Raw genomic sequence first — 11971 nt, 5'->3', positions numbered from 1 at the left:
ATACCTTTAATCCCAGCTCTCGGGAGGCAGAGGCAGGCAGATTTCTGAGTTCGAGGCCAGCCTGGTCTACAAAGTGAGTTCCAGGATAGCCAGAGCTATACAGAGAAACCCTGTCTTAAAGAAAAAGAAAAAGGAAAAGAAAGAAATCTCAGACATGCTCCCTGGCTTCTGAGGTGCCTGGCTCACTTGAACTGTACAGGTCTCTTTAAGAGGGCCCAAAAGTCACACCGATAAGGACTTGGACCCCAGAGAGGGGGCCTGGGTCCCCTTGTGAGTGTGCCCTTCCATCTGGCCCTACCGTGACTCTCTTTCCTTTTCTGTGGATCGGGAAAACACACATGTTCAGAGCAGGGCTTGTGCTAACAGGGAGAGTTTCTGGGGGGTCAGTGGATACTCCTGGGGCAGCAGGGCAAAATTGATGCCAAATCTGGTTGTTCCTTTTGTGACTGGGGGGGCCAGATGGAGAACTGTTTCTGCACACATCACAGCTCGGTGGCATCTCCCATTCTTTGTCTCTGCCTTTTCTCATCTCCCATCTCACTCCCCCACCTCTATGCCTGGATCACTAGTTCTTCTGCATGCCAGACTCCAGGCCCTGGCCTCTTCCTCCTGCATGCCCTCCCTGGCTCTGCTCGCTGGCAGGGCCTTGCGGGTGACCGGCGGGTGGCGGCACCTGTCCCTTACCCCTCCTGTCATTCGTTGAAGCTGCACCCTTGGGTCACGAGGCACGGGGCGGAGCCATTGCCGTCGGAGGACGAGAACTGCACACTGGTCGAGGTGACTGAAGAGGAGGTCGAGAATTCAGTCAAACACATTCCCAGCCTGGCAACTGTGGTAAGGCGGGCAGGTCCGCTGACCAAGAGCAGGAACAGAGAGAGCCCGAGGCAGGACTAGAGAGGGCAGGGCTTGGCACAGGCCAGATGCCTGGGAAGCGAGCAGATGTGGCATCTGTGTTAGCATCCTGTTGGGGGCTACTCCTGACTCATAGGCACGCATTGGGCTAGGTGACCCTGGGGCTCTGATATTTCTGTAGAGCTGGCCAGCCCCTGCAGGCATCGTACTGTTCTTTGGGATTCCTGCTTTCAGAGCACGTTAGGGGAGAGGGGCCGGGAAGATGAGGACAAGCAGGCTAGAGTCAGCGATCTCCTGGAGTCGAAGTGTCCAAGTTGGGGTTCCCAGCTGGTGAGGTTTCTCCATCTCCAGAGCAACTAACTTGGCATGTCTCACAACTCCCTTGTGGGAGGTTCTCAGGGCCAGGGGCCCCCACCCCACACCGCAGAATGGTCTTCCCCATCTTGCGACACAGGGTTTTGCTGGGGGGGGGGCGGGGACACTGGGCTCCTTTTTGTGGCCTTGCATCTGGGTTCTCGCCCAGGGAAAAGGAAGCTCAAAGGGGTACGTTGTCATCAGGCTTCACCTCGGAGACTGTAGGAGCTACCCCACTGCCAACCCCTTCGGAGGGTTTCTGGGATGCCCAGAGGTTCAGGCTTTAAGCACCCATAGCCTTCTTAGAAGCCCCGATTAGGTGTGGCCATCCTGAGCCCCCAGCCCCAGGAGACGAGCAGACCCCGGGCTCTGCAAAGCAAGCGCTGCGGCTCCAAGGTCCCTTTGGGAATCTGCCAGTTGGCTCCTGCTCTCTTCGCTTACCTGCTCTCTCTTGCTCATCCCACACTGACTCTTGCCTCCTTCGGGACCTGAGCTCCAGGACTGGGCAGCCGTCCCTGTTTCTTCTTCTCCCGCCTGGGACTCTGCATGACCACACCCACTCACCTGACCTAATCCACCCCCCCACCCCCAAACACTCACCCGTCCCGGGCCTGTGGTGGGAGAGGAAGTGGGGCCAACGCCAGGCCACTGCGGGCGGGTCTGTTCCCCACCCACCCATCCCCCCGACACTCTTGGGGGAAAGCATCCGGCCTGGGGGCCTGCAGTAGGTGTCGGTCCTTGGAGAGAGGCTTCTTGAACCATTTGTAGGTGGTTCCTCAGGGAAGGGAACAACCAGGAGCAACCCACGTGATCTCTGCCTTCTTGGGAGGGCGGATGGTCACACCAAGGAGAACGCGTCTGGTACAATAGAGGGGCAGCACGGACTGTCCCCGAGGCAGGGACACTAGGTCCTACATGGGTCAAAAGGGCCTTCTCTTAAGAAGTGGATAAGGGGACTGGAGAGCGGGCTCGGTGGATTGTCTGGGACTCCACTTCCGGGGGATCTGAGGCCTCTTCCGGTCTATTCAGGCAACAGGAATGCAAGTGCTACACACACACACACACACACACACACACACACACACANACACACACACACACACACACACACACACACTCAGGCAAACCACTCAATCACGTAATATACAAATTAGAAGAAAAAAAAGAAACGGATGAACGCAGAAAGGCGGGATGTTGTAATCTGCTAAGCCAGGGACAAAGTGACAGCCGAACAAGGGGGAACAAGACAAGCAATGTTGAACAGGAAACTTCCAGACTGCTGAAGGATCAGGGAAGTAGAGGTTCCAAGAGCACGGGAAGAGCCTGCCGGGTTGGGGTCAGGCAAACTGGGGCAGCGAGGGGTGGCAGGTGCTAGGAGGTGTCTGCAGGGAGGTCTGAGGTCTAGCCTTCTCTATGTACCTGTCACTCCGGAAATACTAAGTGCCTGTCCCATGCCAGGCTTGAGATGACAGAGGTGAGCTGGCACCAGTTCTTGAGGCTCCAACCTCATAGGAAAGAGCCAGGGCGCAACCTTCCCATGGGATCAGAGGCAGGAGGAGAGACTGACGGGAAGGAGAGCCAGGGAGCGACACCTCCCAGAGCTCAGCGAAGTCGATGGCTCTTACCAGAAGCCCCTGGCACTTTGCTGTGCTGGGAGCTGTCATGCTACCTGGGAGGGGGGCGTGGCTTTTACTGTACCCATTGGCATTTGGGACACTTATAGCAGGGTCATCATCTCCCTGCTGCTGTCTTCAGACTTTCATGAGAAGCCCCGGTTCCCGTTCCCCACCTCGTTGTAGGTGGCCACTGCTCTCTTCCCCTGTTGATCTGTGCTGGACATTTGCTATCAATGGGATCCTGTACCGTGTGGCCTTTTGTGTCTGGCTTTTACAAGTGTCACGTTTCCAAGGAGCACCTGTGTGGTGGCGATATTGGTGCTTCGATCCTTTGGTGACTGAACGTTCTACTCTACAGATGTGCTACCATCTTTACGATTTCCATCTACGGATGTGCCACCATCTTTACGCTTTCCAGCGGATGGACATTCGAGTATTTCAACCTTTTTGTCAATCAGTGCTTCTTCTCCTTACGTTTGGATATGTTTAAAGTTCTAGTTATTCATGTGTGCATGTGTGATTGTATATGTGTGACCATCCATGCACACGTGGAGACCAGAAGAGGGCATTCAGGTCCCTCGGAGCTGGAGTCACAGACATGCTTAGGGATGCCACGCAAGCCCAACAGCTTGTTGCTGCGTTCGGATCCCCAGAGCCCATGTACAAAGTCAGAGTTATCTTAGAACACCCTGACTAGGAGATGTGAGACAGATAGAACCATCTAGAAGCACCCTTGCCAGCTAGCCTGGCAAACACAGCAGTAAAAAGCTAGAGAGACCCTCTCTCGAACAAGGTGAAAGGAGAGGCCTTCACAGCAGGGGTTGCCCTCTTATCTCCACACGCGCGCATGCGCACCACCACCACCACCACCATCCATAAAGGATACGAAAATGTTTTTAGGGGCTGGAAAGCTGGCTTAGCAGTTGAAAGCACTGGCTGCTCCTCCTTCTGGGTTCAATTCCCAACACCCACATGGTAGCTCACAGCTCTGAGTCACTCTGGTTCCAGGGGATCCAATACTTTCTTCTGGCTTCTGTAGGCACCAGGCATGCATGTGATGCACAGACTAAAACCCTTTTTAGGGGCTGGAGAGATAGCTCAGTGGTTAAGGACACTTACTGCTCTTGCAGAGGACCCCAGCACCCACCTGGCAGCTCACAGCTAGCTACAAGTTCATTTCCACGGGGATCGGCACCCTCTTTTCACGTCCAGGCGTGTACACAGCGTATGTACGCAATACATGCATCCAGGCGTATACAGAGCGTATGTGCGCACATACATGCATCCAGGCGTGTACACAGCATATGTATGCACATACATGCATCCAGGCTGTACACAGTGCACATACATTCGTGCAGGCAAGGCAGTCATACACTTAAAATTTTAATTAAGAAACAGACACAAAAGGCCAGTGAACATTCCATTCTAGGGAGTGCCCAGACTGGGTGACTCCACACAGACAGGAAGACCAAGGGCTGTAGGGGTAAAGGATGTGGGTATGGGGATTTCTCCTTAGGGTAATATAAATCTGAAACTGGATCAATGAACTAAAACCCATTCAGTCGCATATAGTTGGTTTCCACATCATAAACGCAACCAACCACCGGTCAAAAATACATGAAAATGGAAAATTGGGTTTGGACCGAACATGTAAACCTGCCTTGTTGTCTTGCCCTAATTGATAGGGTCTAAATATTAACTGTTTATATAGTGTTCGGTGTTATGTTAGTTAGAGATGATTAAGTACACCAGGGAATATGCAGAAGTTACATACAGACACTGAACTCCGTGTAACGGGCTTGAGCATCCATAGACTTTGGTAGGCTCAGAGGTTGGGAACTCTTATGATGGTAAATTTATCTGTGTGAATCCAATCTCAGTTTTGAGCACACATCACCTCTTTCCCCAAGAACTACCATGAGCCGGACAGTGGTGGCGCACGCCTTTAATCCCAGCACTTGGGAGGGGGAGGCAGGCGGATTTCTGAGTTCGAGGCCAGCCTGGTCTACAAAGTGAGTTCCAGGACAGCCAGGGCTACACAGAGAAACCCTGTCTGGGGGGAGGGTGGGGAAAGAATTACCAATGATATAACAGCTTGTTTCTTGTTGGAGTGGAGTAGGGTGGTCTCAGGTGACTTCTAGCAATGGCACAGCCAGCCCTGGACCACAGGGTCTCGAGGCTGAGTAGGCTGTAACTGGATTATGACAAAAGCACATGTTAGAACCAGGAGCCTGGACCTTAGGGGAGCCAGGGAGCAAGTTGCCCCTGGGTTCAGGATGGCTCTGGCTGGCAGCTCCTGGGTAGGAGGAGCCTGTGAGAATCATGAGCTCTGGGAGCTGGCCAGGACCAGAGAGGAGAAGATGGTATGTGGCCCAGCCATCATTGCTAGCCTCCTCCTCCTCCTCCCTCAGATCCTGGTAAAGACCATGATTCGGAAGCGCTCTTTTGGGAATCCATTTGAAGGTAGCCGACGGGAGGAACGTTCCCTGTCAGCGCCTGGAAACCTGCTCACGTGAGTGACCCCCATCTTCCTTCCGGTGTTGGGGAGGGGTTCTAGAAGCAAAGCTTGGGCCATCCCAGGAGAGACACATCGGCTTGTGTCCTCCTCAGCTCAGCCAAGCATCCATCTATGGACAGTGTACCCACCCTGAAGTTCCACCTTCCTCTGAGGACTTACTCTTTCACTGGCTGGCGGGGAGGGTGTCTCTGGGTTGTAGCACTCTGTGGTCACAGAAACATGGGATGGTTTCAGTCTGGGGCCTTTCTGTGCGAACACACGTGTCCATTCATCTGCTTAAAACGACCACCCCAGTACAGGCTCTCTGGAAGCTGCAAGGGTCTACTATCTAGCATTCTGGGGGGGGGGCGTCCCCCAGGGTCCCTTCTCACATCCCTTTTCCCTCCCTCTGGCAATTCCAGCAAAAAACCAACCAGGGAGTGGGAGCCCTTGTCTGAGCCCAAGGTAAACTCCTGTCTGCCTGCCTGTGCCATTGCCTCCCCCCTGCTGGGCTCTGGGGGCGGTCAGCTGCAGAGCAAGCTTGTGGGCATCTCCAGCAGGCAAGATGTGCCTTCAGCCTGGGCTGCTGTGCCTGGCTCACTGAGGGCCTCTGGGTTTCCAGCGTGGGGCATCCAGGGGCTTGGGTCCCACGGCGTGTCGTGCATGCGGGCTAGGCTGCGATGCATGGCGCTCCACCCGGAATGCCTGTGAACTCACCCAGGTTCTTCAGGCCCCCACTGGATGGATAGCTACATTACCCATGCACGTCAATGGCGACGGAAGTCTGTTGTTGCTCTGGGGCCCGTGACCTAAGTACGCACACACGGAGCGTAGGTCAGGCCTGCTGCACTCTGGGGCTCTTCACGAGGGTTCCTCTGCAACTCTGGTGGGTTAATAGCTAGAAGTTATCTTAGCAGGATCTGGGCTTTCTCCTGCCTGCCTGCCTGTCTAGGACCGTGTAATCTACAACTTCTGGAACAGATGAACGCTTTTGCCCCTGTAATGTTGGGTGGATCTGGTTGGTAACCCCGCTCCCCTGAGGGCCTGGATTAGGGTAGATATCCCAGTGTCCTCCTCTTCACTGGCCCCGATGAGGTTGCCAGACTCTATCAGGAACTCCTCTCAGCCACTTCTGTTGTTAAAACTAGCTTTATAGTGGCCAGGGAGATCATTTGTTAAATGATTGAGGACTTGAGCTCAATGCCCCAGAACCTATGTAAAATGCCAGGTGAGGTAGCATGAGTTCCCAGGGGAGGTGGCGACAGGCAGATCCCTAGAACTCACTGTTGAGCCCAGCTTCGAAGAACAAAGTTTTTCCTCGGACAGTACCCCAGGGGACATTGCCTCAAGTTGACCTCTGGCCTGCATACACGTGTGAACGTGAACACACACAATGGCTTTGTCGAAGGCTAGGGCCTGTAGCTTTTTGGTAGAGTGCGTGTGCAAAGCCGTGGGTTTCATCATTCCCAGCCCTGCAAAACAAAGAAGGTCAGTTTTATAGACAGACAGATGATTTTAACACTCCATAGCCCATCACTGTAAAGTGTGCGGTGGAGCCTTCCTGGCCAGCAGGATAGCTTCCGCCCCGGAGGGGACCTTCCTCCCCTGAGCTGTGTCCACGCATGTCTCATTTCCTAGCATCCACTGATGTCTGTCCAGTTTCCTCCAGATGTGTCCCTTCTGCAGGATTTTTGTAAATGGGTGATACAATATGTGGCCTTTCACATCTGGCCTCTCCCTCTCTTTCTCTCTCTCTGTGACATGTCTTCAAGGCTTGTCCACGGTTCAGCACATGCCAGCGCTTCATGCCTTGTCGTAACTGAGTAGTATTTAGCCGGATGGCAGTGTTTGTATCCATGGGTGGACAGCGTTTCTGTCTAGGCCCGTCACAAATGAGTGAACTTGCTGTAGTCCTTTGAATCAAGTTTCTCTTGGAACCAGTTTCTCTTCCTTGGGAATTGCATTATATGAGGGTGTTTATCGGCCACCTGTGCCCCAGGAGCTCATGTGACGTAAGAAAGCACCCGCTGTTGGGGAAGATGTGTCTGAATTAGCAGCTAGGCAGATGGCCACCTCATCCCCACCTTGTTCCCAGGTGACCTGTAGTTCCCACCCCCGTGTCACTGAGAAGCGGAAGGCCTTTCTCGGAGGAAAGGCCTGCTGAAACCAAGGCTGCCTCCCGACGACTGTGAACAAGCCTGTTCTTTGTTTTTTTTGTGAGGTTGAAGTGGCAATATTCCAACAGACCGAGTTTGCCCCAGTGCTGTACGGCTCCTTCTTCCTCTACTTGGTGGACACAGCATCGCCTTAGGTTACCCATGAGGGCTGGGAATTTATAGGGCCTGTCCGCACCTGTCGTCAGCTTTGAGGGCAGACATCCTTCTCTGCAATTAAAAAGACCAGATCATGTAATTCCCAAATGTCGGTAGTTCCTTCTTAGGGACACGTGGATGTCACAGTTCACCTTCCCTGTGTAGGGACACAGTCCCCTGTTTGGGTAGAGTACACAGATCATGGTTGAGAGTTGGGGCAGTGGCTTTTCCCACGAAGCAGACCGGCTGGAAGGAAGCCTGGAGCTGAGTCCACTCCTTCAAGCTCCCGATCCGGCTGCTGAAACCCCATCCATGGCTGGCACACGGGGCAGGTCTAGTGGTGGTAGCACGGACACTTCTGAGAAGGGGGTGATCGTCCTTCCCCTCCCAGGAGTCTTCCTGTGAGTCTAGGGTGGTAGACTGGTGTTGTTGGCTTTTCCTGAAGGCCCCATGTACCAGGCCAATTCATACAGGTCCTTGTCACTGTCCCCGGACAGTGGAGTGACTGAGGACAGGTGTCACAGTTTGTGTTCTATAGACTCGTCTAGCCTAGAGGGTAGAGAGAGGAGGGCGCACTATAGACCTCACTGGGGGACATACCCCACTGGGGGACCTTGGGGTGATTCGGGGTGTTCCCATAGGTCGCCTGTTCTATATTTCTCTGCTCTTTCAGGTAAACCTTGCTTCTCCATTTACAGGGGAGGCAAAGTCGGCTTTGAAATATTTAAGTGACCAAGTAGGAACGGGGAGAGAGTATCTAAAAGATCAGGTGTAACCCGTGGGAGCGGAGGCATGCGAAGGTGGGAGTTGGTCAGGCTCGGCCGTCCTTTCTCCAAGCCTTAATGCTGGTTTTCTGTTCGGCGGGCAGGAAGCAAGGCAGCGAAGACAGCCCCCGGGGCCCAGAGCCGGCCCCTGCGGGGGAGGAGGAAGTGCTCTTGTGAAAGGTGGTCCCTGCGTGGAAAGTTGGGGGGCTCCGGCCCCTGGCTCCCCACCACGCATGCCTCCACTGCAGCCCGAGGAGGTGATGGAGCCGGAGTAGCTGCGTGGACCACCTGACCTCGCATGCCTGGCTGTGTGGCCCTGCACGGGGCTGCTGCACCCTGCGTTTCCATAGCAGCATGTCCTACGGAAACCAAGCACGTGTGTAGAGCCTTGACTGTCGTCTCTGGTTATCTGTTGTTTTTTTTTTTTTTGTTATTGTTGTTGTTGTTTGTTGTTGTTGTTGTTGCTGTTGTTTTTCTTGTGGTTTTTCTTTTTCTTTTTTTTTCTTTCCCTTTGTCGTCTAAGGGAACAAAGAAAAAAAAAAGGACTTGACTCCATGTCGTCGACTTTGGCCGCTGGCTGGCCGGACCGGCGGGTGTGAGGAGTTGCAAACCGAAACCAACATGCATTTTAGGACAATTGCTTTTTAAAATGTTTTTATGCCAAAAAAAAAAAAAAAAACCAACCCTGCCCCCTCCATTGTGAATTCAGAACCATGTCAGATGCACCAGGTGAATGTGTGTGGGGTTTGAGCTGCGTGGAGAATCACGTGGGGCGACTCCTGCTGGCTGGGGCTACCCTGAGGGGGCGGATTAGAAGGATTGGTGTGACCCACCTACAAACCCCATGCCTGGGCGCCTTCCACGGCCATGGAAAGACAGGGCTAGCCCTCAGTAGCTGCAGGGAACTTCGATGTCATTTATTTGTAAATGAGGACTTTTTAAGTGGTATATTTTTTTTAAAGGGGTATAATTATAGTCAGGAAAACTACAAGGGCTTGCAGTTGAAATGCTCAAGGGGTTCTTTGCACCCCTGAACTCGAGCATTCAGCAGTGGTAGAAGTCTGTCTGGAGGACCGAACACACTTCTTCGCATCAGCTGCCTCAACTGGGTTTCTGAGATCGTCAGCTAAAGCTGTAAATTTGTAAATTGGCCAAAAAAAAAAAAAAAAAAAAAACCCAACAACTTCAGGGTGGGATCAATCAACTCTTATGTACATCACATGGCTTAGGGCTCAAGAGATGTCTCCAAGAGTCTGACTAGCCAGAACTCTGGAGAGGTTCACAAGCTCCAAAGGCTGGAGCTTCCAGGATGGTGGCCCTACCCCTCCGTGAGGCTGTGCGATGGCGACCGAGAGCCCATGAGACCTGTGCCTGTATATTAGCAGCTGCGTTTGTTTATTGCCTGTGCATTCTAGAGACTGAAAACTTGCTTTCCTCTTCCATACTGTCTGGTCGATAAAAGGAAACATCAGTTTCCCCATGGGCCACCTAGGCAAGACTTGTCACTCATCTTAGGATCAAAGCTGTAGTGTGACGCACAGTGTCATCAGGGTGCCATTGTAGAGCAGAGTTATCAAAACCCAGAGTGTTCCTCAGGGCAAAGGGCTTTCTTTTTTGTTGTTTTGTTTTGTTTTGTTTTTTTGTTTTTGTTTTTCCTGGAGCCAGAAACCTAGAGAGCAAACAAGAACCTTTTTGACTTTTAGCCAATATTGGAAATTTGGTTGCAGTTTGGGTGTGATGACCCAGGGACACAGAAGAAAACAGGAAGTTTGGGGGTGGGGGCTTCCAGACTGGTTTCCAGTGCTTTGGTAATGGCTGTCTTGCCGGTAAAGGGGCCCAGACGACTGCCTTCTGGCCCGTGCGGAGAGCAGGCACTCCTGGCTTCCTTCTGTACTGTTTCTTAAGCTCTTTACCCTGGTCTAGCCGCTATCCTGCTGTCACATAAGCAGTTAGGACCCAGGCAGAGACTGCAGTGTGGGGAGGGTCTGTGTGACCAAGGACTTCTTGTCACTTTTCCCTTTTTAAAACACCCCTTCCGGCCACAGCTGGAGTTCAGTTAGCTTGCAGTAATCACCTTGTGTTTGAAGCCAACAGGTCAGTCCCAGCCCCGTCTTCCTGGACGCTGGCTTGGCTTTGCAGCCTGCCCGAGCAGGGCGGGCGTTATACAGAGCTCTGCAGAATTTTTCCTGTGTTTACACAACCCCTCTGGGCAGTGCTGTCGCTTCTCCAGACAGGACGTCTTAGGATTGTCCGCAATCAGGCAGCCCCCAGCTGGTCAGGCAGAAGGAATCTGAGAGGTCCGCATGGGTAACTTTTTTTCTTAAAGAAACACCAAAGAAAGCTGTGGAAAGGAGTGACACCCCACCCCGCCCCCCTCGCCCTCCCCTAACCCCTGCCCAGCTGCCGTGGAAAGTGTAAGAGGTCCAGCCATAAACTAGAGCATTAGAGCACAAATAAATGTTTTTCAAAAGTATCATTAGTGAGGTGAGGAGCCGGGCACAGTGGCTTTCCTCTGTGGGCAGATAGGATGCCCACGATTCCTTCCGTGGCTGGTTCACCGGTGATTCGAGTGTAAGCAACTTGGCCTGCGCCTATGGCCTTGACAGAAGCACAAGCCCTCTCTGTCTTTATTGCCTCCCCCCATGCGTCTCACAGGCTCCCAGAAAAACCTTACAGAGCCCCTTGTTCTCCTTGGGGCTGCAGAGGCCACCTCCCAGGGTCTGGCCTTTTGGGGGGGGGGGACCGAATTCTTATCCTTGAACCTTTCTAGGCGCTGGTTGACACCAGGTTAGGCCTGCAACTCTCGCCCATCCTCCAGGGGGCGCACTTTACATTGCCAACGAGGAACCACACAGCCTCCATTCGCTCCCAAGGTGCTAGGGAAGATTGTTGGTTTCTCCAGCTCTGTGGGCTCGAGTTTCCTGGGACTTGGGATTTTTTATATTTGGTGACCAGTGCCCTCCGCTTCTGTTTGATTCCCCTTGACCTCTCTACTATGCATTTCCCCTTTTTATCAGGTGTATAAAGTTAAATACTGTGTATTTATCACTTACAAGAACATGAACTTAAAAAAAGGATGAGCTTTCGGTTGTTTTTCCACAGGTGGTCAAGCTTCTGTGTAAACTTGAAATAAACAGACAGCAAAATGGTGCAAAGCCCGGCCTCTCGGGGGGGGGGGGTGTTCTTCGGTTGGTAGCGGGTCCTTTGCGGCGTTTCTGCTTACCCTGGTATTCCTTCCCTTAACGTTGACAGCAAGTCAGATGCCCGAGTCACAGCTCATTCCTGGGGGTGGGGCCCATGTAAACTGCTCCCGGGTGAGCCAGCCACCCAAAGGTTGAAGTGTGGAGATAAGGGGAGGACTCCGTGTGAGGTTGGCTAGGAGAGCAGCAGGGAGTGGTTGTCATCCCACAGAGACATGTCCCCGTGGCTGGGCATTGTTAGAACAGGCTTTGAGCTTTACTCTCTGTCATCAGTGGGGGACAGGAGGCGAAATCTGAAAAGTCCCAATCCATGCTGGGGAAATTTGGGTGTGGCACACACACCTGTAATCCCAGTACTTGGGAAGTGGAGGCAGGA

At 53.0% G+C, this 11971-nt stretch overlaps 1 protein-coding gene across 3 annotated transcripts in view; it reads left to right on the top strand.

Annotated features, from left to right (window-relative positions):
* Nucleotides 1-11544, top strand: part of Camkk2 (calcium/calmodulin dependent protein kinase kinase 2) — a 53636-nt gene extending 42092 nt beyond the window's left edge. The window contains exons 14-17 of one of the 3 annotated variants that reach the window (XM_029533589.1): nt 706-834; nt 5234-5334; nt 5742-5784; nt 8919-11544. In XM_029533589.1, coding sequence (XP_029389449.1) covers nt 706-834; nt 5234-5334; nt 5742-5784; nt 8919-8945 — 300 coding nt within the window. In that variant the 3' untranslated portion in view covers nt 8946-11544. Of the gene's footprint in view, nt 1-705; nt 835-5233; nt 5335-5741; nt 5785-8499 lie in introns of all 3 variants that reach the window. The other 2 variants (XM_021222499.2, XM_021222502.2) reach the window with 2 other exon arrangements.
* The last annotated feature ends 427 nt before the right edge of the window (nt 11545-11971 follow it).

This window comes from Mus pahari, chromosome 23 (genome assembly GCF_900095145.1).
Source record: "Mus pahari chromosome 23, PAHARI_EIJ_v1.1, whole genome shotgun sequence".
Lineage (NCBI taxonomy): Eukaryota > Metazoa > Chordata > Mammalia > Rodentia > Muridae > Mus > Mus pahari.
Note: the sequence above shows the minus strand (reverse complement) of the source record. Positions and strands in the feature narration are given on the sequence as shown.